At 42.6% G+C, this 27,272-nt stretch overlaps 1 protein-coding gene across 4 annotated transcripts in view; it reads left to right on the forward strand.

Annotated features, from left to right (window-relative positions):
• Positions 1–27,272, forward strand: part of COP1 (COP1 E3 ubiquitin ligase) — a 162,275-nt gene that overhangs the window by 16,358 nt on the left and 118,645 nt on the right. Inside the window, exons 3-9 of one of the 4 annotated variants that reach the window (XM_083157267.1) lie at positions 8,733–8,830; positions 11,529–11,593; positions 12,341–12,427; positions 16,378–16,497; positions 20,511–20,578; positions 25,786–25,855; positions 27,024–27,100. In XM_083157267.1, the coding sequence (XP_083013393.1) occupies positions 8,733–8,830; positions 11,529–11,593; positions 12,341–12,427; positions 16,378–16,497; positions 20,511–20,578; positions 25,786–25,855; positions 27,024–27,100 (585 nt within the window). Of the gene's footprint in view, positions 1–8,732; positions 8,831–11,528; positions 11,594–12,340; positions 12,428–16,377; positions 16,498–20,510; positions 20,580–25,785; positions 25,856–27,023; positions 27,101–27,272 lie in introns of all 4 variants that reach the window. The other 3 variants (XM_083157268.1, XM_083157269.1, XM_083157270.1) reach the window with 3 other exon arrangements.

Below are 27,272 nucleotides of genomic sequence, written 5' to 3' on the forward strand. Positions count from 1 at the left end.
CTGAGGGAGATTGTAGGGAGTAGGTTTTCCCCGACAATGCTACTTGTAGTTGAAAGGGGAATCCCCATCTGTATTTTAGTTGGCGTTTTCGTAGCTCGTCGGTAATGGGTTTGAGAGTTTTCCGCTGCTGGAGGGTGTGCCAGGAAAGATCCTGGTATAGGGCAATGGGTTCGCTGTTGAAAGTTAGCCCGTCTAATCTCCTCACTTTATTCATTATCTCTTCCTTTTGGGAGAAATAGTGCAGGCGGCATATAACGTCTCTTGGGCGGTCTGCAGAGAGACCTCTTGGTTTGAGCGCTCGGTGTGCTCGATCAAAGGTGATGGTGTTTGAAGAGTCTTTCCCCAGGACCTCGTTGAAGATCTTAGTTAAGACATCTATGAGGTTTGCCGGGGGGACGTCTTCGGGGATGCCTCTTACTCTGATGTTATTACGTCGGCCTCTGTTGTCCAGGTCTAGGACCCGTGTTCTGAGGGATTTGATTTCGAGTGTTTGGGCTGCGATGACTTCGCAGAGGGATTTTGTGAATGTGTCAGCAGACTCCTGATGGTCCTCGAGGACATCCACTCTTTCAGTTAGTTGAGTTACATCTTGCTTGATCGTTGCCAACTCCTTACGCATGATGTTTTGTATATATTGTTCGGTGGGTAAGGTTTTCATGTACGCCATGAGTTCCTTGAGAGTGGGTTCTCCTTGGGTGGGGGAAGAGGGTTGTTCCATTGTCTTGAGGGAAGGGGGTGTAGAGGAGCAGTTGAGAAGTGGGCTTGGGGGGGTGTTAGTTTCAGAGTCACTCGGTATGGCAGAGAGTAAAAAGGGTCTCAGATCTCTCAAGGTCGGATTCGCTTTTGGTTTCGGGGTGCTTACTTTCTTTTTACCAGACTTGACCATGCTGGTGAGAAGGCAGTTCACATCTAGGCGGTCATAGGGCCGCTGGGTTGGTAGCTAAGAGTAGTAAAAGAGTAGCGTGGCGAAGTCCCGGCCGCGTCCCCTCAGCGGCCTGGCATCAACAGTTCTTCGGGCCAATCATCTCAAGTGGGAGGGCCGGTCAGTGTGGAGTAAGGTCATCATCTCCGGTTTCTGCTATGGGGTTGTATTCTCCGGGCGGCAGGTGGGCCCCCCACCCACTTGGCGGGGCTCTGAGCGGGGTGTATAAGTTGCGTCTGATCTTCAGTATGTTGATGGGTAGCTGTTATTTTTCCACGCTGTGATCTGCGCTGTGGGCGGGGCTGTCTCAGTTGAAGCAAAGGGGGACGCAGTGTGGGCCCAATGCAGGTTCTGGTATTATAATAATATAGCCAGGTATTTGTGTGGGGTGGGGGGGTCAGTCTCTTGTAATACTGCTCTCTGTCCTCTGCACTGAGGACTGCAGGAGAGCTGGTTGATAGTCCTGGGGTGGCTGATGGTTTCCCTGCCTGAGAGGCACCATCCACACTCAGCAGGGCAGAGGGAGGGCGACAGGTGTTTTTTTTTTGTACAGAAGGGCAGAGAGCAGCAGCTGTTCAGACCACAGAGCTGTCTGTGTGCAGCAGCGTTTCACTCTGCCACCTTCAAGATGGCCGCCGCTCAGAGGGCCAGGAGCTGGGGTTAGTAGCGGGGTTTTGTGAGGGTGGGGGCGGACACAGACCTTATGTGTGGCGCTGGGGGGGTCTCCGGGTGGTTGCTTGAGCAGGGGGTGAGCGCTGGCGTCTTCGCGCGCTGTTTCGCGGCAGACGTCCGCTGTGGAGCCCGCAGCGCGGCCGGCTGTTGAAATCTAGGCCGTGGCTTCCGGGGATCGGGTAGGCCGCAATCCGCGAACGGCCGTAAACGGCCGCCCCGACTCCGCTGCCGCCCGCTGGAAGTTCCGCTAGCCTCTGGGGGTCTCTGGGAAGCAGTGTAGCCGGTGGCTGAGGTCTGTAGGGGCCTGGGATGGAGCTTTCAGCCTGAGTTGTGCTGGAGCTGATCGGAGCCACGTCTCTCTCTAATGGCTGCCAGGCCACGCCCCAAAATAAACTAAGTTAACGCCATGCCAACATGGATAGTTCATACCTCCACTCTCCATGTTGGCATGGAGTTGATTTTAATTAGTGTAGCGAGCCACCGAGCCCCGCAAGGGGACTCTGACGTGCGGCGCCATGAAAGTACAGAAGTACCATTTTTTTTTTGTAGCCAATTCAGTTTTGAAACGTTTTTTTTTTTTCTTTTTTTGTACGGCACCGATTTTACACAGAACCACTTTTTAGAGCTTTTTTTTGTTTGTTTTGATGTGTTAGCCAGTACTCTGTAGCGTATGATCATTGGCATTTATGGGCACTTGAAAAGATCGTTGTGGAACGTGACGTGATTGGGCATTAAGAACATGAAGTCCTAAATAGACACAGTTTGCTGCATTTTATAGTGGTTTGTTTTATTTATTTATTTCTAAGCCTGTATTTCTTTTCTGAAGTTCAGTATTTCTACTATTTGTTCAGTTTCTGGCGTTTTGTTCATGAATGAGTCAGCTATGTAAATTGATAGTTGACCTCACTATCGCTGGGTCTTTTGGTACTCTACAGTTAATTGATTGTTGGGACAATTCACTTTTTTTTTGTATTTTTTTCACATGCAGTCAATGTTGTCATTTTCCCTGTTGATGGGAGTGCGCTCGATTGTTTGCATTAAGAAAGAACATTCAATTCTTCATTTCACAACACTTTTCAATTTTCTTGTCTGTTCTACACCAACCCCCCCTTCCTAAAGCAGTTTTTCTATCCTTAAATGAACTGTGAGATCCCACAGCGATGTACTGCACAGCTTAAATCTCCAGAAATGTAATACTATTTAATGCTGACTGCTACAAAAGTGGTAGAGGTAATCATGTCCTTTCTGATGTACGGAAAGTCCTTAATTCTATAGCTTGCTGCATACATTCTTTATTAACCCTTATGGAGCAGTGGGATATGGTCACTAGGTCGACAAGCATTAGGTCAACATGTGGTTTTTCACTGTTTTTGTTGCCAACATGTGCCGACAGGTGGTATTTCCCACCCTGCCATCCACTAGGGTGTGGTGGGAGAATAAAATAATGTGCCCCAAGCATGGTGAGTGGACGCAGTGCTACGTTTCGGTGTCCATGTCTACTGTTTTGGTGTTTATGTCGACAACTGGGACAAAAACCAGTGTAAAACCCCATGTCGACCTAATGATGCGTCGACCTTATGACCTCGTCGATCTAACCCCAGGTCGACCTTCATGCATGTCGACCTAGTTGCTGTCTATCCAATGATCCATACCCGGGGACGTTGGTTAAAGTTTTCTACATGTAAGGACATGGTTTAAGTAGCTAGAATGCAGAATTAGTGGATTGCCTGACCAAATGTGTACTGCATGCAGTATAAATCTAGTCAGGCAATGGCAACACATGGGACCGCACATCAGTCGCTCAGGGATATACACAAGGATCCCTGCTTAATTTTTAAGCAATCTAGTAGGATTGCTTGGAAATAGGGCACATGAAAAAAATGTCTAAACTCCAAAACCATTCTATTGCTGTGTATAATACTGAAATGCATTTGGTTTCTTGTACTATACATATTTCTGTTCGATGTCCATTTTTATATCTTCTCTCATTTGTTCTAACTGCGTCAACAAGCCGCTGAGCCATATAAGCAAATCGGGTGCTTGGTTTCATTGATTGACTTGCACTAGACAGGTGAAAGCTATTTGCTGGTCTGTTGGTGTGTTCAGTGAAATGTTTGCACATTAAAGCGGTGGTAATAAAGAATCCATATTTCTACCAAGCAGAATGCAGTTGCTGATAATTGGAATTCAAAATCAGAGTGCAATGGATTTTTATTCAGGTCTGTAACACTACGTATGGTTCTAAGGTGTGGACACACTATTCAATTTTGACTGCCTGGACTTTAGATTTGTGCTTTAAGTTAAAAATAGATTGGACTGTCGTGCTATTTGACCCTAGGCCAAATACATTCTACAGGCGAGGTAGTAAAGATAGACTTGCCTGCACATTCTATTTGATACTGATTAAATGGGGCACGCATCGGCATTCAATGTGCCTGATCACTGTGCGATTCAGACGTAACTTTCTATTTGATTTTGACTATATATAGTTCAAATTGATAGCCATAATCGCACAACTTAAGGCATCTCTGATGGAGGCTAGAAGTGGGTGTTGTGCCGGTTGATTCCTTCTGGTCCTCCTGTATATGCTGTGTATAGACACCGGACACTTATGTGACAGCTGAAGCCGCATTGCATTTGTGCTTTAAGTTCAAATAAAGAATACAAGAAATGGATTAAAATAACATTTGCTTAAGCAAATGTGTTCTCCATTGGTTAGGTCTCATCTCCCTTCCCCTTTATGTCCTTCATCCACAAATCTATATATTAATAGCAAGAGGACATGCAGCAGGGGCCACTGGAATTCACATCGGGTATTAGAGCTGGGAATGCTGGGAGCTAGGCACTACTCATTTGTTTAGGGAAGACTGACTCCTCCCCTCTAAGACCCATCAGCCCCAGTGAGAAAATTGTGCCAAGGGAGCCAGGTCACAGTTTTCACTGCTCCTGCATTTTTTTGCATTTTAACAATTTACTTTGTGGATTCCTTCCCCACTTACTTAAAAGTGTGGATCTGGGTATCCATCTTTGGAACCGAGGTAAGTTCATGGTCTGTTTGGATATCAAAGATGGGTACTTATGTATTATCTGGGCGCCCGATTTTTTCATTGCATGCCACTACTTAAGGCATGCGAATACGATGCAATGAGATTTTTCATTGTAAAGACCCGATTTTTAATTGTATAGTCAACCATGGGTGATTTCATACCTCCACTATCCAACTAGGCATGGAGTAGATTTTATATAGTGTGGCGAGCCACCGAGCCCAAAGCGTGGCGAGCGGACGCGGATTACTTTACATGTATTCTGCGTCCCCTAGCGGGGCTCGCTGTGCTGGCCATGCTTCCGGCTCGCTGCGCTCGCCACACTATATAAAATCAACTCCATGCGTAGTTGGATAGTGGGGGTATGAAATCACCCATGGGTACCCATGGATACAATTAAAAATCGGGTCTTTACAATGAAAAATCGCGTCGCATGAATTGTATGCCACTATATTGCATGCGATGCAATGAAAAAATCGTGCGCCCAGATATTACATAAGTACCCAAAGATGCCTATCTTCATATCCCCATTTGGAAGACTCACCAGGCGTTTCTGCGATTTGCCATCGGGCAAGACCATTTCCAGTTCAGGGCTCTGCCTTTCGGGTTATCGTCAGCCCCCAGGGTATTTACCAAGACTCTGTTGTCATCACATCTCTCTGGAGCCAAGGAGTGACTAGAATACCATACTTGGATGATCTCCTTATCAAGGCCCCATCTACGTCGCTGCTGGAGTCACACGCGAGGCTGATGACCCAGGCTTTCACCAGTCTGGGCTGGATCATGAACTTCAAGAAGTCCTCCCTAGTCCCCACCCAAAGGATTCTATTCTTAGGCCTTTGGCTGGATACGGCCGTTCAGAGAGTTTTCTTACCAGAGGACAATTTAGCTTCTAACTTGCAAGGTCTTGCTTCTTCGGAAAGTCAATCTTCACCTTTGTGCACAACTCCTGGGGAATATGGTGGCTGCATGATGTGGGGGCGTTGGACCTCCTCAGGAAAGGAGCGGAATCGCATCTACACAGACTGATTCGGTTGTCGCGCATCTGTCCTTACGTTGGTGGCTCCACAGGGACCACCTTCACGAGGGACGACGCTTTGCATTCGGGAACTGGATCGAGACTCCAGTCTCTGCGGATGGGGAGCGGTGGTGCTAGATCTCTGCCTACAGGGCAGATGGAAGCCCCAGGAACAATCCTTCTTTTTTTCCTTTTTCTGTGACCCTATAAAACCCTGCACTGCTTTTATTTAGGTGACAGAATTCCAAAGTGACTTCTAATACCATAGTTATATAGTAGATAAGGCTGAATAGAGACTTGCATCCATCGAGTTAAACCTAGGTTTTATTAGCTGATCCCTTGTTATATGTAGTGTGTTCTGATATTTATAAACATCTTTAATAACATATTTTCTTCATATATGCAAGTTTTCCTAATGAACCCGAAGTGATCAGAACGTTTTTTTACAGATCTTCTTTACCAACATCAAACATTACTTATGATTTCTGTATCCCTAACTTTCTCACATTGTGCATAGTACTTCTGTCTTGTAGTAACCTCATCTCGGTCAGTCAATACAGAATCCATTGTGATCACCACACCTGTTCTCGGGTCCAAAATCCTGGTAATGGATGAGAGCAAATAACAGTTGACCTTTTGCTTTGAAATGCTGGAAAACTTTAAAACTGCCATTCAGATATTACCAGGTTTTTGTTTCAACCAGCCCAATCTGACAATCGATCTGTAGATGTATGGCCAGCTTAAGGCCTTTTTTTTTTTTTTTTGGAGATCAGATACTATTTCCAAGACAAGCAACCTTATTCTGCACCTACTATATAACTATAGGGGTAGTTATGCTCTCTAGCATTGCACAGAAGGGGTTAAAACATCTCTCCATTGTTTAACTTAATACTACTGTCTGAAACAAACATATATATATATGAATACCCCCCCTCCCCCCATCCGAACAATAAAAACATATCTGAAATCACATCCAGGTGTCGGTCTCGATTCATAATTCTTACGATGATTATTTTTTGTAAAGACCTTTTTAAAACTAATAGCAGCTGCCTCCCTGACATTGGAGAAGTTTTATCCCTGGAACAAATCCATGTTCTGTGCTAATACAGAGGGGGAAAGATGTTTTTGTTTTTCTGCGGCTCCTCTTAAGCCCTTTGTTACTTATGGGGCCTCATGGTGTGGTGGAGTAATGCAGCGCTGGCCCTGCTGCCAGTACACCGCGAGGACCTCAAATGTGTCTGCTCGCTCTGCATTTTTAATAACTGAATGGGATGCTGATGTACGCCTTGTAAGCACTTGGGGGGGGGGGGGGGGGGGGGTGACGCCGAATAAAGCTGCAGCAGTAGTTTCTTTCCCTGTAGTTATTTTAGTAGCTTTTTTGCTTGGCTTTGATTCTAGTTTGAATCTTTAAATGTTCTATAGAAGAATAATGACCATCTTCTGATTTGAGCTAATTGGGTATTGTGCCGTTAGGGAAAAGGGACACAGAGTAGTAGCACTGGCAGACAGAAGCCAGGGCTTGGACGTTAAACTTGGGTTGGTTCCGGATCACAGATCCTGCTTCCCCCTTTTACACAGCACTTTTGACCCAAAGCTATTCCTGGGTAACCCCTTTTACATGGGGTATGTGTCTGCCCTGCAGCATCTCCTTTCTATATCTGCTCCAGACTCCCTTTGGCGTTGCATGTACTGTAAGGGACCCGGGCTGTAAAGACTTTGTGTGCTGTGCGATGGGATGCCCGCGGAAGTGCGCATAGTATTGCACAGCACAGTTTATGGGCACATTTAGTGCTGCTAATTTGGGCGGAGCTGCTGCTGTGATTACGGGGGAGCCAATCAGCAAAGGTAACTTGAATCTGAAAACGAAGGTCGCACCTTGTTTACTGCAAGGAACCTGGGTTGGACCCAAGAATAACCTTGATAACGTCCCAGGAATTCTGACCAGAGTATATAACCTGGACTGGCTTGACCTGGTTTAATTCTCGGGTCCAAATCTTTGTTTAGTTGTATATGTAGTTGTATGTATGTCTGTGCCTAATGCTTTAATGGTGTCCCGAGTGTAGCATTCTCGTGTGTGTGTTTTATTTAAGATGTAAACATTGGCAATTTAGTTGACTTGCAATAGATTTAGCAGATAATGAGACCTATTGTGTAGTATGTAAACAAAGTGGGTGATTGTGGCTGGTTTGCAAAAGAAAACTCCTTCTCTAATGGACAAAACCATGTGCACTGCAGGTGTGGCTGTAACAGCAGAGCGTTATATAGTAAAATAAAGCAGCCAGTATTTACCCTGCACAGAAACTAAATAACTCGCCCAAATCTAACGCTCTCTGCACATGTTGCATCAGCCCCACCTGCAGTACACATGGTTTTGTCCATGAGTAACACACAGCCTCAAATACAAGTGGTCCAAAATGTCTTTTCATACAGTATATTCACTCTGGCTGCTTTTCTTTTTAATAGGAAATCAGTGCCTGAATTCCTAGTGAGTACGGATTGAAGTGTGTTGATATAAGTGAGATATGGATCTTGCCAATATTAAATAGGATAAATATTCACATGTTAAAGGGTATTCATTCTCAAAAAATGTTCTTTGTTATCCAATAGGAATGCTTCCTATTGCCATGCTAGCGCCATTGCGTGCAAAGACCTAATGGAGAGGGATGTGCACAGCATGTGGGTGGGGTGGGGGGTGTTTGATAACTGGAATCAGACCTACCAATTCAGTGTCACACGAGTGGTGTTAGAAGAATTTCATGTAGGCGAATCTCTATATCATCAGAGACCAGATAGCCTGTTGAAAGGCATTAATCTTAGCTGAGAAACTGCCGAAAGCCAAAGAAAGTCTTTTGAAATATCAAGTAAATAAAGGTTTCCATTAAATAATCAGTGGGGAAACTGAGTGTATAGGGCAACTGATGTCATCAAACACGGTCCTGCTGGTGCGTTGCCATTTATTGCGCGGTTTACACCATTTTTGGTATGCGCTCTAAAGAAGCAGAGCTATCCTGATATATTTTTATCCTCTGATTCTCAGTGATTGCCAACAGACAATGTGTTTTTTGTCTCCCAACAGCTACAAATGCATCCATCATAGTCTGGAGGACAATAACCGCTGCCCAAAGTGTAATTATGTGGTAGATAACATCGATCATCTCTATCCAAACTTCCTAGGTGAGTTTTTTTTCCGTTCTATTCGTTTACAGGCCAAACTATAACGTTGTGTTCAACTGAAGCTTAGACCCAATGGGACAAACAAGCTGGGGCGATTCAGTTAGCCGTTCAATCGGAACCTCACTGCTAAAGTGTTGGGGAATATACGGCCAGGGATACCTCCGTTGTTTCAGCTCAGGCCCCATCGAGGTGCAAGCAAAAGCAGAGTTCTCCGTATTGTAATTTCTGCTTGCAATTCCATCGGGACCTTGTTTTATTGAATAGGCTCCAGGGCGCGTGGATTTGTGTGCTTGTTGGGGTTTAATAAGTTATATTTCCTTCTCTATAGTACTCTTATCTCTGGAATTTTGCTTCTGGTAATGTTAGATTTCACCCCATCTCATTGTTCGGGGGTACTTGCCCCTTTATGGAGTTTCTGAGATTCTCATCCTTATTAAACCGTAGGACAGAGAAACACAACTTGCTACACAAAAAGATAGAAAACGTGCATAGTATTTTGAAGACCAGTTTCAATCTAAAATCACACCGGAGCTTTGTATGTCACTTAATATGTAAATTGTGGATAATACTTTGTGGCATTATGTCAATTGCCGGTGTTATAATACAGTTTGCATAATGTAACACTGATTATTATATATTGAGTTACATTAACTGTTTGTATCCGGTTTAGTAAAGCATTGCATTCATATTACATATTTCCCTGCCCCAAAAACTCCTCGGTTGAACACTACACCACACAATTTGCCTATGTAATACCTATTTCACACCTAAACGCAAATCACAGGTTCAAACATTTCTACCTGATAATTTGCGGTTCAACACTGTTTTTTTTTTTCTGGTGTAAAAGGGGTCAATCTGGGTCGAAATTCCTGTGTCTATGACCCAGATATTTACAAGGGTTGTAGACCCAGGAATTTTTGACCTGCGTTGACCCTTTCACACAGAAGAAATAGCCATATTAATGAGCAAATTACCTGGTACAAATGCTTGGCCCTTGTAACTTGCTTTTTTTGTGAGATAGGGCGGGTCAGGCTGGGACACGCAGAACAAACTGTCACTCAAATGCCAAGCAAAATCCGGGATTTAGGGGCAGTTCTGTCTGAAAGTTGTATAATACAGCTATATGCATAAACATATTGCTTTTTATATACTGTTCTGTAAACCCATGTTATACACAAGAAGGTTTTTTGGTCACCCAAGTTGTGGTTTTGTGATCAGCACCAAAAAAAAATGAAAAACCTGACCCATGTGACTGTCGACCACTTTCCTGTTGCTCTAATGCTGGCTTCTAACTCCCGTAACTGTTGCTCTAGATTTGGATGGCTATCTTTAGGCGTCTAACTAGACGGGTTTGACTAAGAGTGGTCGATCCGCTATGCAATAACCGAGGAAGTTGTTGCCAATCTGCTGCTGTGTCATGTGAATGTTGTTCATCAAAACACAGTGGAAACTGCAAAGCTATAAATCGGTAATAACCGCATGGGAAACAAGTCAATGAAAAGTAGTGTTCACTCTAGGATGCAGACCGGGTAGGGCGCCGGGGGGCGGACCGGGCCACAGCTGGGGTCATCAAAGGGGGTGGGACCAACTCCTCCAAAGCCACTATGCTGCCGGGGAAGTGCCGGGCATCGCCGTCTACGGCGATGCGATTATAAATTGTATAAGCACCCTAATGGGGGCTTACAATGTTAAATGGACCCCAGCGCCACCCCCACTATGAACGTGAACCCGAAAGCATGGCGAGCGGCGGCGGTACGTGTCCTCCGACCTTTTCATACCCCCACTATCCACGTCGGCGTGGAGTTTATTTTATATAGTGAGTTTATATAGTTTATATACCGAGCCCGAAGCGTGGCGAGCGGACGCGGAATACATGTAAAGTAATACGCGTCCCCTCGCGGGGCTCGCCACGCTTTAAATATAGCTATATAAAATCAACTCCACGACGATGTGGATAGTGGGGGTATGAAAAGGTCGGAGGACGTGTACCGCTGCACTCGCCACTCCTCGGGATCACGTTCATACTGGGGGTGGCGTGGGTGTGCATTAAACATTGTAAGCACCCATCAGAGTGCTTAAAAACACCCATTAGGGTGCTTATACAATTTAAAATCGTATAGGGGGCTTAAATCGCATTGAATCACTGTGCATCGGGTGTATGCCATGCGATGCGATGAAAAATCGTGTTCCGTTATGCGATGGGCGCATATTGTGATATACACAATTGTGATAATACACAATTGCCAATTCTTTAAATATTCCAATTTTGTGGTTTGTTTAGTAATTATGCAGATCAGGTTACCAATTAATAGAAGTCAGCTTTTGTCCCCAGATAGATGGGCAGTGAAAGTGGCAACCTAGTATAAGATCTGCAGTGTGCCAATCAGGCGTCCTGTACGCTGACAGCCATCTGCTTTCTGTGCGATCTCTCATTGCGCTAAAGTGTAGCCATTACAGATGACACGCATTTCCAGTTGCCAATGTCTCACTAAAGAAGAAATATGTCAACAGCTGGGAAACCTCTTTAGCAGTCCTCCTGTAGTAAATGCCTTTCACCAGACTGTGGACAGGCAGCAGTAATTGTATTTGTGTACCACATTTATATGTTCCCAAACTTCAAGAGGGCTCTGTGCCTGTTCTAATGCCTCTATCTTGTATGCCGCTTACAGTGAGAACCGTGCTTGTATTTTTATTGCAGTGAATGAACTCATTCTCAAACAGAAGCAAAGATTTGACGACAAGAGGCTGAAGCTGGACCCATCGGTGAGATATAGTAGTAAATATAGAATTCTAACAAACTGAAAGTGACTGGGATTATCCAAATAATCACATGGGCCGTGTCTAATGATTAACAGAGCTCTTGTTGCTGCCTGCATTTTACCTCCAACAAAGTGTTACTTTTTTGAGAGGGGAAAAGTTTAACAAACTTTTATGCAATAAGCTGCAATTTTTTTTTCTTCCTCGTTTATATTTAACCTCATGTCTGAACTAACACTGTGCATATGGTTATGTTTAGAAATGTCTAGTAAATTGTGCTCCCATTTCTGAGAAAAACTTCAGTGGTTTGAATTTGTTGACCGAAATCTATAGCATCTGGCAGCATGGCCACCTGGCAACTGTTGCGCGGGGTTTTGGTGATCAACTGCTCTCATTCTACAAGTGGTTTGTGCAACGCAGCCATCGTTCTCCAAGGTGTTGTGCTGCACGTTCCAGACTCAAATGATGGGATGGGGGGGGGGGGGGGTTTGTTAGAGTAGTAACATTCAAATCTTCCATTCATGGCCTTGAATGTTGCAATATTAGCACAGGGTCACTGCATGGATCATAGTTGTATTTACGCAACGCCTACCTGAAGACCTGTTTAATACCAGATCAGAATAAAACTAGCGGTATCTACATTTAAAAGTTCCTGCTCTTTAAATGGAGAGAATGGTATTGGCATTGTTACTTTGCTATGACCTTGAATGACCTTCTTCAGGACCCCATGTGACCTCTGCCTTAACTGTTCAGATTTCAGGCTTAAACGAGTTGGTGTGCATCAAAAAGATTCATCAGACCACGGATCAACATAGGGAGCAAGGCCTGACCTTTAATATGGTATCCGTGGAGCCGTCTGGCAGTATTTTTATGTGAAAATATTCTGTTGTTCATTTGTGTGTCCATTGTGCTCGGGCAGTTTTTTTTTTTTAAATTCCCAGCTAGGATAAGTATAATGAGGCCTTTTTAAGTGATTTATTTTAATGTTTAATGGTACAGGTAGTAGGGAAGGGAAGGATTAATGTTGTAGGGCTTTCAGAACGATTTTTAATCCAGAGAATTAGTTAGCGGAGAGTATTGTAGTGATGAAATAACCTCTCACCGTTAAGGAAAAGCCGTTGCCTCATTGACATCTGTGCTTAATCACAGCACGCAGTCAGTTATGTGTCTGATAGCATACTTGTGCATACTCGCTGGCTCTCCCTGAATGTCAGGCAGACTCCCTGGGGATTCTAGCAATCTTCATAATCCTGGAGGAAACACAGGGGAGAAGAAATAGGTTGTGTGCGTTAAAAAAAAAAAAAAAAAGTGGCCACCGGTCTTCAGCACAGCCACCAATGAGTGGCTATGTGCCCAAAGGTGTGTGAGGAATTGCAGGGAATGTGTGACAAGTTGTATGAAACCTGCTGGAAAAGTGATCGACGTGTCGTTTCAAAATGCTAGAAAATAGCTTTTAATATATATTTGTAATAAAACAAAAAAAGTGTCTTTTGTTTTAATCATTTTCTTAAATAATTTAATTGTTTATTTATTTTTGTTTAGCTATTTTTGTTTGGGTCAGTAATAAACCTTACTGTTATCCTTTTTCTTTTTGGGGATTCAGGTCTATGATTTGCGGGGTTTTGCAGGAAGTTGTACTTCTTGCAGCCAATAAGATATACCCCTTAGTGGCCATCCTACCACTCATGCTGATCTATATAATCTATAGACTAAAATGTAAATATGTATTGTGTCACGATAATTATGTGAAGTCCTACCATTTTTATACATGAATTATCGAATATAGATCAGTTTTATTACAAAAATGTTCATATTGCGTCTAAAGGTGACCACACACGGTACAATAATTGTATGCAATTTGGACTGCATCACATCCCATACCTATTGCGATGCAATCTAGTACAAAAAAGTAATTGCAGCACATACTTTTTGATCTGTGCGAAGAGATGTGTGCGGGAGCGCGCATCTTATCACACCCAACAATTGTACCGTGTATGGGCACCTTTATACACAAATCTTTCATGAGAAATAATAGAATTAGCTAGACCTATCCAGGAGGGAAGAGAAGGAGCTTTTGGCAGTACGTACTTTAGCCAGTGTAAATAAAATGTGTGTCAATAACATCAGTAAAAGTTCAAAATTAAACAGACAAGTTTTCGGGTCAGGTGGATTGTAATTCTGGAGATAGCCACATACCATTCCAAGATCTGAGACCAGAAATCAGTCACTAACAAACAGAACCAAAGCCGATGCCATTAATCAGCAGCTGTCTTCACGTTTAGGACACGAAGTAGAAGGTTAACTGCCAAATTGTCCCAGCAATACTGGAGTCCAAAATATTGTATGTAGAACATAGCATTCCTTTTTTTTCTTGTGTTAAATGCCATGGCAACATAAGAACAATGCCCCATGCCTCATACGATACGTAAGGGAACCCAAGTAGTCCTCTTATTTAGCGCTTAATAACCACAAGCCGCAAACATAGGTAGGGCTGGCATTAGAGCGGAATGCAAACATAAAATACCTTATTTTGAAGGGAGAGGATGCAACAAATTAAGCACATCGATTCTATCAAAGCACACACCAGGCATGCCAGCTGCAGATATCAATAAAGTGTAGGAGATCAAATTAGTAACTGGGGTGCATAAAAGGGGCACAACGTGCCTACACAATTGAATACCTCCAAATTGAACATTTCAGAAAGGCTCTATTTCCCTTCAGATGCCTCACATTCAGGCGGCAGCTGATTGGCTGAAAACTCTCTCTCTGAGCCAGTCAGAGGACTACCAAGTGTTTTTAATAATTTGTTTTTCAAATGCTGCCACTGCTGCTGACCCCTGCTGCCTGCCAGCCCTCATGCACAGCGTTGTGCTACACCGACACCTGCCACCCGCCCCCCCCCCCCCCCATCCCGCTGCCCGTGTTCCTGTCGATCACGTGGTTAAAAACCACACGCGATCGCTAATGCAGTTTGATAAATATTATGTGTAGCACATAATATCTATCGAAGCGACATTCGACCGGTGGGCCCGCACATCCCGTCGGGTGACCCATTCGATGTGCATACAATCTTTTATCGCACAGATGCGGTTGAAAGCGAATGATTGTGTACACCATAACAATAAAAGCAGTTATGGTGCCAATTAAATGGGCACCATAACAATAAAAGCAATCAAAAAATGTACAAAATTAAAAGAACCAGAATAGTTCTTACCCACTACCCTCCAAGCCGAGTCCCTAGTACACACTAACAAAAAACCCAAGAAACTAACTAAATATAGTAATAATAAATATATTACTAAAGTGTTAAAATGAAGCTGTAAAATAGAAGAAGAGTTGCAACAACTATGTACCCTTAGCACATGGTGGTGCCCATCCTGCCTAGGGAGAACCTGGTGAGAATTTAGATGAGCCTGCTCAATTGCATACTGGGGAGTTTAGATATCATGTATGAAGGTAGTAGTCAGCCAAGACCTCTACAAAAAGTGTTCTGTGCTGGACTATTCTGTTTGTGCTAGAAGATCATTTAGTGATCACTCTAGCACCCTGCACCATTCAAATTCTGGGTACTTATGTAGTATCTGGGCGTCCGATTTTGTGATTGTATGCCTTACTTTAAGGCAGTGGTTCCCAAACTGTGCGCCTAGGCTCCCTGGGGTGCCTCGGAGCACTTGCAGGGGTGCCTTAGGTTGTTGGTCCAGAACCAATTCAAATTATTTATGGTCAATGTAATAGGCAAAATCAGTGCTTGTGGCTTCCAATTATAAAATATGTGAAATAACAGAAGTGAATCATTTTCTTCACCATATAACTGGACCTAAGGATAACATTTAAACACAACTTTCATTATTATTATTTTTTTTTTTTTTGGTAACACACTTTTGGCCTAGGGGTGCCCTGAAAAATATTCTGATACTCTAGGGTGCCGTGATTCAAAAAAGTTTGCGAACCACTGCTTTAAGGCATACAATCAGATGCGATTCGATGCGATTTTGCATAGGATTCAATGTTAAGAAGGTCCTGTTCATTTCCCCACTATCCAAGTGGGCATAGAGTTGATTTTATATAGCGCAGCGAGCCACCGAGCCCGAAGCGTGGCGAGCGAACGCATATTTCTTAAAGTATTCTGTGTCCCCTCGCGGGGCTCGCTACGCTTCGGGCTCGGTGGCTCGATACGCTCGCCACAGGTTTATATCCAACTCCATGCCCACTTGGATAGTGGGGAAAGGAAAAGGACCCCTTTTTCCCATTGAATTCTATGGAAAAATCTTGACCATCGCATCGCATACGATTTGGTCGCATGCGATGCGATCCGATTTCTAAATCGGACGCCGAGATACTACATAAGTACCAAATTCTGTGCAGTTCCTCTTTCCTGGGGTGTCCTTGTCTGCTTTGGTGCTTCTAGTACAGTCTGGTGTGTATTGAGACAAACCAGACTTTGCTAGAAGCACCACAGAAAGACAGTGACACCCCAAGGCAGGAAAGAGGAGCTGCACAGATTTTGAAAGTTGTCGGGTGCCAGAATGATCACTATGATCTATAAAATACTACACTCAAATGTACCTTTTTATCATTATGTGGTCGGTGGAACCACCATAGGAACACGCTTGCTTGTAGTCCCTAAATGAGATGCGTACGATTTAATGGTTGTTATGACTTTTTTGTTTGTTTTACTATAAATATTTTTTTTTCAGTGTTTTGACTTTTTAGGTTAATCTTTAGATGATAGGAACAGGGTTTGTTCAGTTTCATCGTAATTGTTTTTTTTTTCCCCTCTGATTCTTCAGAATGGTCATCGATGGCAGATCTTCCAGGATCTACTGGTAACTGATCAGGATAACTTGGATCTGGCGAACGTTAATCTGATGCTTCAGCTTCTGGTGCAGAAGAAGAGGCAGCTGGAAGCAGTAAGTGGGCAGGCTGTTTCTGTGGACAGCCATACCATTCTCTAAAGTGTGAAATCCAACTTGTTACATTGGCTTCTACTATTGCTAGAACCCTGCCTGCATGGTAGGGCTATGTTATGGTGTATTGGTGATACCACACTGCACTGAACTAGCTACAGGTAATGGTACTCGGCAACTCTACTTCCTTTGTAGAGGTTTGACGTGCCTTTTGCGATCGTCTGCAAGATGAAATGTGTTGATCAAAATATGAACAAAATCCCCACGTTTTCATTTACTAGCTACTCCGATTTGCAGATTATTACTATTATAAGTATAAGTTTTTTTTTTATGTGACCAAAATGTTGGTTAGGAACTAGGGGAAGTTAGTAAGGCCGGGAGACTAGAAGATTAGTTATAGGAAGCATTGCACAACATCAGTAGGTAATATAACATTTGTGTCCGAGCAGGTAAGAAAGTAACCCGTCTTGTGTTCTTAGTTGGAAACTCCGAAGAAGCATTCATCATCATTTTTTTTTTATTTTATTTAAATAATACTGCAGGGGCGTCGCATTGAGGCATCAGTTCTGTCAGTAACACAGTAATACCTTGCAACATTCTCCGATGGTACCTATCAATCCCCTCTAATTGGGTCATTCTATAACCATAGCTGGATGTGATTTGGCTTTTTTTTTTTTTTTTTTTTACATCGTGAATAGTCTGCCAATGCCAGTTCAGATACAAGTGGATTCTCTTGGGAAATCCTTTTACACTTGAGCCCCATCCGTACACATGGGGCAACTTTTTCCCTCGTTATCTAACTAGATCTTGACTACATCTGCGTGGGCGATGCAACATGCAGAATGGCATACACACGGACCGACCTGTGCTTAATTTCGAAGCGATCTAGACTCAGCACTCAGGACTAATATCCCCAGGTGTGTATGCCCCCTTAGACAAAAATTCCGATGGGCCATTCTGGGTAAAGGTCTCAGTTACAGAGCTAACAGTCTATACTCACATACTCCAGTCAGTATAAATCACTTGGACCACGTATATTGGTATTTAAGATTTTCTTTTTGAGCCGGTTAATTCTCTTTTTTGCGTTCCGGTTATTTCCGCAGCTTAGTTTTATCTCATATTTTCTTTGTAGCATCCATGTTTAAGCGTATTGTTTACTAGTCTGTTTTTTTTTTTTTTTTTAATTTGTAACTTTTTTTTATATATGAAACTTTTTAGTATTTCTACAACTAAACAAGGTGGCAGTGCCCCAGTTTCTGCCTCTTGGCAATCCCTTTCAGGCTAACGAAGACAGTCTCATGGAATTGATAAAGAGTCTTTTTGTCCTGGTTGCATGCCGTGCCAGTAACAGAGCCTCCCGCTAAAGCACATATTGTTCAGCTCTGCTGCCAGGACGACCATTAAAATATTTGGCCAAATATCACAGCAGCAAAAGGGAAAATAATATAATCTTCAGATTAAATTTAGCTGCAGTAAAAGTTGGGTTGAAGGGAGCCTTACATTCTGTCTACTAGAGTTTGGCACAGGAAGCGTTTCAGCAGTCTGCAACAGGAGGGTAAATTTAGGAATAAACAGACCCGAGGGATACTCTGTTACTCTTAGTTGGCTAGCGATGGTAGTGTTGTTGTAACCTATGTCCAGGACTGATAACAGCAACGATATTGCATAGATTTTTGGCAGTCTGTCCGCCAGCTGTGATTTCGCAGCTGTGTGTTACTACTACTATTATTAATAATCATTTTTATTCACGTTATCACACAAACGATTCCATATTAGAAGTCTTAGCAAAATATCGCTATATGCTATTAGCATGTTTACTATGTATGAGATTTTTTTTTTATTTTTTTTATTTCATAATGTGGACTTTTTTTGCCTGCATAGTCATCTAGTCAGGAAATGACGTGTACAAAGGAACTATGCTTCCTCTGATATCTGTAAAGACTATTTGTGTGAAATGCGGATTCATTGTCTTTTAGCTTTGGGATACTAGAAGACTTCCCTTCATAAACCATCTTCTTTAGTTTGTATGCTAATCCAATATTCCTGAGGTTCAAAACCCCATCAAATAAGATCAGGTTTAGGTCGTAGGCTAATCCAATAATCTTGAGGTTCCAAAATTGAATTCACTAGGAAGTTATGCCTCTATGGTGTAACTAATGAAATTGGTCGATCATGTTCTTCTGAATACTGGGCCTGATTCATGGCTTGTGTACATATGTGATGGTGAAGTAGCTGTACATGCACATTACCTGTTCTGCGCAGGGCTAGAATGGGTCTTTACGTGCAGTGTACCCAAGCAACAGCTTGAAAATACGCTTTTGCATATTTTCGTATGCAGCAGCATCCAAAGAATAGTAAAGTGGTAAGGTGCGCTGCTAACTGCTACTGGTTAAGGGATTGTCAGTCCCTGAAAATAGAATAAACAAACAAAAAGAATAAACCAGTGCAGGCTTGTTTCTCAAATAATAAAAAATGTGACGGTTTCTTATACTTTTAAAAAATATTTTTTTTCTATTTTGCATAATATAGATGATAATATGGGGAATAATACAATTGAAAATTAATATGAAAAAAACTTTTTAGACCTTTTTAATCAAGTGTCTAAAAGGTTTTTTTAATATTAATTAATTTTTAATTGTGTTATTCCCCATATTTATATTATGCAAAATATTAAAAAAATATTTTTTTAATAGTATAATAAACTGTCACATTTATTATTATTATTTGAGAAACAAGCCTGCGCTGGTTTATTCTTTTTGTTTGAGCATCCAAAGAATACCAGCCCATCTCTAGACCTGGTGTTCTAGCACTTTTTTAAAGGCCCAATGATTTGTGTGTCCATTTTCTTGAGGGTACATGTAGGACCAAAGCAGTTATACCTCTTTCACACTGCAGCTCTAAAACGGTATATTGTCGATTCTTTTTTTTTTTTTGTCTTTGAAACCGGTTAGAGCTGCATTGTGAAAGCGCCAGTCTGGATTTACCGTTTACAGATAGTCCTACACGGTTCAGAGCCGGTTTTTATGCAGTGTGAACGGCTCTATTTTCTATGGCTTGAAATGTGTTCTTTGGGGGTTGAATGTGAATGACACTTAAACGCTATTTAAAACCGTTTTCACCTGCAATGTGAAAGGGGTTTAGTGGCTCAGACCCGTTTTAAATACCATTTCGAAATACCGGGTTTTAAATGTTTAGGCACTGAATTGCGTATGGGGCAGTGGTACCATCAGACAGTCCGACCAGAGCAGCTTGGGATAAGTATGGATTTATGATCTTAAAATGCTACTTTTTGTCTTTAATATACTTGTATTACTTGTGAGTATATATGGTGGCATGGAAACGCTCCCACTTGAGATGACCCGGCTTGCAAGAACTGGCATTTGAACCCAAGCAGCGACCAGTTTTGAACACTGGATCAAACGGCTCGCTGTGCAGGGTAAACGGGTTACCCAGGTCAACGGGACCCATTCATTGCAATGCAATAGCCAGCGCTGGGAGATGCTCTGGACCCACCTCCGGTGATGTCACCTGCCCGGCATTATGCCGGATGGGGAGGGCGGTGTAAAAGGGGTCAATAGTAGGGTCGCACCCGGGTTATAGCCAGGTACAAAATCCCAGGTGCGACCTGGCTTGTAGGTGTAAAAGGGGTATAAGCCATACTTGCCTTCTCCTGGATTCAGATGAAGACTCACGATCTTATATATGTATCGCCCTAGGGAAGTGGGCAGGTTGATGAGATAAGTACTATAAATATACAGTACATCGGTAGGGGGTGTGGTGCCCAATGACGCTATCTTATTTTAGATGCGTTCTATTTGTCTTGTCTGCTTTTCAAGTGAGCGCAAATCATAGTAGAGCAAATGTAGCAACTAGTCTAGCCCTGCCACCATCACCAGCTTCTGCCACAGAAGCAACTTAAACAAGTCAGCAAGTTTGCATTAAGCATTCTGCGATCTCAGCAAGATTATTGCGTTAAATGCTGCTTAATGAAAGCCTTGTATTTTCCAACCCTGCAGGAATCTCATGCTGCTCAAGTTCAGATCCTCATGGAATTCTTGAAAGTCGCTCGGCGGAATAAAAGAGAGGTAAGATGGGTTTAATGTTAAATGTCGACAATTGCTAAGCTCTTTTTCTGCTGTTTGTGTAGTTTAAGGCTAGCAGCACTGCTAAGCCAGGAAATCCCCCTTCTCTTTCATTTTATACTTACAGTATAACCGGGCCATACACAGAAACCAGCTCTGTTTTCACCTTCTCCGCATTATTCTCCAGGTGCTTGTATCGTCAAAAGCATAGGGTGTCGCTGATGAAGAATGGAGGGCAGCAGGGTAGTGTACATCTACAAAGTGCTTGTAATAGATTCCTAAATGCCAGAACAAAGGCCATTATTCTGCTACTGGAACCATACCTGCCTGGAAATGTCACCGCTTTCTTATTGTTGCATAGGAGGATCGACCCCATGTAGTAAGGTGTAAAGGACAGGACAAGGTGTGAAATAACCTACTGGAGTTCTTAGATTTTAGAGATTTGTATTGTGGGTCTGAGCACTAGACTGGAGTCTAAATATTAATGTTCATTTTTTTTTTTTAAAGGATTTAGGCTTTAATTGCATTTTACTTTCATTACTCTATTTGCAAAGTAAAAACTTGCTGTATTTTATTTGAAAAATAATTGAAATAAAATATAGTACTTGTTTCCTAGCACGGCGCCCATCACGTACCATACTTAGTGGTGTGCGATGTGATGCGATATTCATGTAAAATAACAGGAGTGCTTGTACAATGAAATATCGGGTACTTGTGTATTATCATCGCATACCACTAATTAAGGTATGCGATAGGACCCGATTTGAGCCTTTCCCCTGGCTGAGTATACAATTTTAATATCGCATCGCATGCCATTATAATGGCATGCGATGCGTTCATGCCCGATTTGGGCTTATTCCCATGTTAAATGCCCCCCTAGACCCAATTTTTAATTGTATACCCACCCTGATGGGTAATGAGTATGTTAAATGCCCCCCCATTGTTAACGCCACCCCACTATCAACGCCAACCGGAAGAGTGGCGAGCGCAGCGGTACGCGTCCTCTGACCTTTTCATACCCCCACTATCCACGTCGGTGTGGAGTTGATTTCAGATAGTGTGGCGAGCGCAGCGAGCCCAAAGCATGGCGAGCGGATGCGTTACATATGTCAAGTAATCAGTGTCCCCTCGCGGGGCACGCTGGCTCGCCACGCTTCGGGCTCGGTGGCTCGCTGCGCTCGCCACACTATCTAAAATCAACTCCACGCCAACTTGGAAGCGGGCTCGCTCCGCTCGCCACGCTTCGGGTTGGCGTTGATATTGGGGGTGGCGTTGCCAATGGGTGTGCATTTAACATTGAAAGCACCCATCAGGGTGCTTGTACAATTAAAAATCGCATCGCATGCCGCTATATTGCATGCAACGCAATTGTATCAGATGTAATACGATCAAAATCGTGGGCGCCGTGCTAGGAAACAAGTTCCAAAAATATTTAATATTTTTTGGCTAGCCACATTCCAGCATCAATATCTGTAATACCCCTTGCAGAGACACCTGAAAATCCCAGGACTAGCGTATGTATGAAAGGTACCTGCAATCAATCTCTGAAATTCCAGGATCGAAACCGGGAGTGAAGTTTTCCCTTTAGGGTAACCACATCGCCCTCCTGCTAGTGGCAGCAGAGGAGAGATGCCCCAACTGGGCATTTGGACTTCAATGCCCGCTTTTTCTTGTTCAGTTTATATTTACCATTTCATTCAGGGGTCACCGTACTGTACTCTAAGGTACAGTTTTGCCAGTCAGACTCATGGATAATAACACAGTTAATATTTTCCATCTCATTCCAATATATGGTTGGAGGTTCCTTTTATTTTGTGTACAGTGTGATGCTCCATTTGAGTTCTATGCCGTTTCAAATTATTGGTCCCTAAATGACTAGGGTAAGGTGTGTACGCACGGCAGATCCTGCCATGAGATGCGAGTCCTGATGCAATCAGATCGCATCAGGACTCCTCTTACGGCATGCTAGAGGGGCACAATTTACACTATATAGTGCAGATCTGCACTATATAGTGTTGCCTGCCCTCTCTATCTGGCTGCCAATTTGCGCTCACATGGGAGCGTGCATCGGCAGTGCATCAGGCTCGCAAGCCCTAAAAAAGCTTTGCATGCGATATGGCTTCTGATGTTCACTATATCGGGAACATCGGTAGCCAAATCTTACCATGTGTACACACTATTAGTTCGGAATGCACTAAAGTTTATTCACCTCTGATTTGTTTCAAAGTAACAGCAGCAGCAGAAATTTGCTTTAATCTGCCCCGTTCAGTCCTTCTTCATACACATCGCTTATTGATGGGCTTGAGTGTTTAAGTTATGATTTAACAGTAGTGGAGTGCAGGGACTGCAGGAAAGGGGAGGAGTCATGACTACATAATGAACTGCTCCTAAAAGAAAAATCTAGATCCATCAGTACTTGACCTCTGCAAGCCCAGCTCCCACCCACCAATTAGAAGAGTGTGACTTCTAGGTAAATCTTCATCCCATCCCCCTCCTCCCCTATTTAAACTCCTAGAAGTACTCAGGATGAGTCCGAAACATCTTGATCAGCAAAGGGATCATTCTAACAATAGCACATTCTGCCCTGCTACACAGTGAGTTTAACTTAACTTTATACCTACACACCTGTTTCTTCTACAGAAAAGCTTGCAATCTAATGTACAGAAGCAGACGCATACCAGGGCATGTTACTTGACAAGTACTTGTTCTGATAGAGCTGGAAGAACCCACATGAGCAGCATTGGGGACTACACACTGTTACTGCTCTAGCTGTAGTGGATCCTGAGAGCCTACAGTACTAAAGACCCATCCACTATGTCAGCGCTCTCTGCTCCGTGATATACCACAGATAACTGCAGACCTGTGTGATGGCCGCATACCTTTTATTTATGCGGCCATTTGTTTTTCACAATATAAATGTTTAATGAAGGGATATAATGCAAGCGGTATCAGTGGTGTTATCTGCAGTTGCTTGAGGATAGTTGGACTTGGATCGGCATCGACAAGGCAAAGGTTACATGTAACTCTCAAGCTGACAAACTATGCCTGAAAAGATGATCCTTAATGGACCGTACTACAAGCAAAACCCTTCCAGAAAGTGAGCTCCCCTAATATAACGGACTTGTTACTTAAGGAATGAACTATAATGCCCATGTCGGATTTCTGTGTCATTACCTCCGGCGTTGATGGCTTTCGATTGGTCCAGTGGGTTTATTGACGAAGTTTGTGGTGTAACTTTTCTGATCGGGTCAAGAGATGCTAAACAGATGCTCCGTGTCTCTCGTCTCTGACAGAGTAACAAAACACGCCCGACTCCTTCTTTCCAGGTTCTTCTGTCCCCTTTTCAGCTTCATATATTTCCTGTGTTTTGGTCAAGAATAATTAAAAACAAATGACCGAGGTTGAGATGATATTTATACTGGCAAGCAAATAACCTAAAGGAACTCCCTCTACACCGCTGAAGATAAACATTGTGCTGATGATATAACCGTCCGAAATGGAGCTCCTTGTTTTATTTATTTAAATTTTTCATTTATACGTCGTTTTTCCAACTTTTAGGAAACAGTCTTGCGTCTGTTTGGGTTTCCAGTTTTGGCTGTTGGGATGCTTATTCCTTGCTAGAGAGATAGGACTCCGTCCAGGGTTTGACTGACTGTTTACTCCTTTAACCCTTGGACCTCTCTAGTTTTATTTCTTCCAAGATAGCCGTAATGTACGCATGATATGTCTTGGCCATCTTTATCGTGTCATGCCCCAGAATTCTTTTGTGTGTTCTATTTACAAATGAGGTGACACGGGTTCCTGGGGTCGTGGAGAATAAACGTAATTTACATTTTGATCCACGATTCCGTTTCAGCTTTCTAATTATGTATACACATTGTAGAATCTTGTGATTGCGTTTCTGCAGTTATTTACTGTTGTGCGTCTTGACTTCCAATCTACATTTATAATTTGTTTACGTAGCTCTCCCATCTCTTTATAGTTCCTGATGTAAAATATGCAAACAAACATGATAATTGGAATGTATACACACTGGTGGGGGCTGTGTGAGGACCTCCCTAATTGTTGACTATGTTGTTATGTGAGAAAATCAGAATTAAGTTATCATTCGTTGGCCTTCATGTCAGCATGATTTAAAGTAGATTGAGTGTGGTCTTTTTGATCTGTTCCAAACTGATGAACACCCGGAGAGACATTGCAGCCTTCCCATTGTATAAGCAATACGAGGAATTAAACCAGACGTTCACAAATGCGGTCCTTAAGGCACCCCAATGGTCCAGGTGACTTAGGGGTAGGTGTATAATGCAGCGATAAGGAAGGAGAAGTGAGCCAGAGGAGAAGCGGTCCATGGCAACCAATTAGCTGCTATAATTTTATATTATGCAAATGATAGATGTTACATCAGTGCTGATTGGTTGCCATGCGCCACTTCTCCTCTGACTTGCTTCTCCTCCCTCATCACTGCCTTCATCTATCTACCCCTCTATTAGTAACCCCGTCAATTTGATTTAACCATCTGTGCTGAGCAATGGATATACTTAAAACCTGGACCATTGGGGTACCTTGAGGACCGCGTTTTGGTAATTTGTTTCAGATTGACAAATCCTCTTTCCATTGTTTGTTCCAAATATAGGAGATTACTGGGAGGTCTGTTTGATTGATATTTGTGTGGCAGTGGTAACAAGTTTAGATTTTTTAAATCTTTATCTAAAGAGGATCTGTCATAGGATTCTGCATACAATATTTATTCACATTCTGTTTGTTTAATAATGTTTTTCCTCCGTTGGCCGGGTAGAGTGCACGCAGGCCACCAGTTCATGCTCCCTACGTACATATAACTGGAGCGGTTAGCCCTGGAGTACATCTGGCCTGCAAGAGAGTTTAGCATGTATGGACTGCTTTCAGCTGAGATCATGCTCTGTTATTTCTTTATTGTTCTTCTGGGAGAACAGGTGTACAGAATAAGAAGTAAAAAGTCCAAAAGGAACCCGATAACAGCTTGTTTTTATTAAAAGTATTATTTTTTGTTCTTTGATTCTCACAATTTGTTGAGAAATTAAATTACTAGTATGTAGGATATTTGTGGAAACTAGTGATACATTACTGATGCCCATCTCTCGCGCAGGGTTAGATTCTTTCCTAGTGCATGGAGAGAAACAAGACCTGTAAAACTTACGTTTCATGTCTCTCTTTTTCTTTCTTTTCTCTTGACTCCCCAGCAATTGGAGCAGATCCAAAAAGAGCTGAGTGTGGTGGAGGAAGACATAAAGCGCGTAGAGGTGAGAAGGTTCATTATGGTTGCTTTCTACCGGGTGCTCTTTGATGGGGACGGATAGCACAGCTCCTGGTATGATTTCGAGCAGTGTCAGTCACCCGTTGCGTGGTGGTCATAAAATCACCTGTAATCGTACTTATAGCACACATCAGAACGATACAGAATACACAGAACTTGGCATTACTGAAATACTAAGGCCAAGTGCAGGTAACAATTGAGACCACAGTTCTCAGAACAATAATATATTGGCCAGGTAGGCATCTGATTGGCATCTGATAGTGAATTGCGGCAGTTATTCCTCCAAGCAATAGACTGCATTGTGAATGTCTGCCTCATATTTGCTGATCACTTAGACCTCAAGTATTAAACTAAGGTAAATATTAACCCTTTTGACACATTGCATTTTTTTCAGTGTGTCTCAGTGATGACACTAGTTAAGTATATGAGGCCTGAAGTAAAGCATCGTAGCTCTTTCACCAAAAATTTGATTAATTCTAACTCGATATTTCAAAACTCTAGAATCTGCCTGAAAATTTCCACAGTATTTTCATATGTTTAAAGCAGGGCTGGGGAACCTTTGGCCCTCCAGCTGTTGAACTACGCTTCCCAGCATGCCCTGCTATAGTTCTGCTATCTGGCCATGCTAAAACTGTTGCAGGGCATGCTAGGATGTGTAGTTCAACAACAGCTGGAGGGTTGGCCCATGCCTGGTTTAAAGGGACATTGGGATTTGAATGGCAATTGTCATCACCATACAGATTACACAATACATTTTTTAATAATGCCCATTTAAATGTACAAGGGTTAATATCACTTGTGCATTATACGGTCCCATGTAAATTTAAAATAAATATAAAACATTTGAATGCTTACCTACCTATTTTATTTTGCATTCTAGATCTACTTGAGTTATTGTCTTGGTTACTATTTGAGGACACTGATGCTGCGCTTACAATGAGATTGTAAGGCAATCCAGGTTGCAATGTGTGAACACTAAATAAGTGTTAATAATCGGGGACATTTTTGTAACTCAATCATAAAACAAAGTTATTTACTTGTATTTAATGTAAAACAAAAACCATCAGTTCTAGACTTCAGAAGGTCCTGAAACCTGGGATTTTGTGTCTGCATGATGCAAAATATGAAATAAAGAATACAATTTTCTGTTGTAGGAGATGAGCGGTTTATATTCCCCACGCAGTGAGGACAGCACCGTGCCGCAGTTTGAGGCTCCCTCCCCATCACACAGGTAGGCGTTCATGGGTGTAAATGTAATTTAATGCACATTCCTTGGTAACCAGTTGTAAAATGCACAGGCAGTCTATTGAATCCATTCTCTCTCTTTTTTTTTTTTTGCTCTTTGCAGTCCTATTTTTTTTTTTTTTTTTTCAATTCAGTCTATTTTAAATGTTTAAATTCAT

This window comes from Crinia signifera, chromosome 8 (assembly GCF_055691185.1).
Source record: "Crinia signifera chromosome 8, ASM5569118v1, whole genome shotgun sequence".
NCBI lineage: Eukaryota > Metazoa > Chordata > Amphibia > Anura > Myobatrachidae > Crinia > Crinia signifera.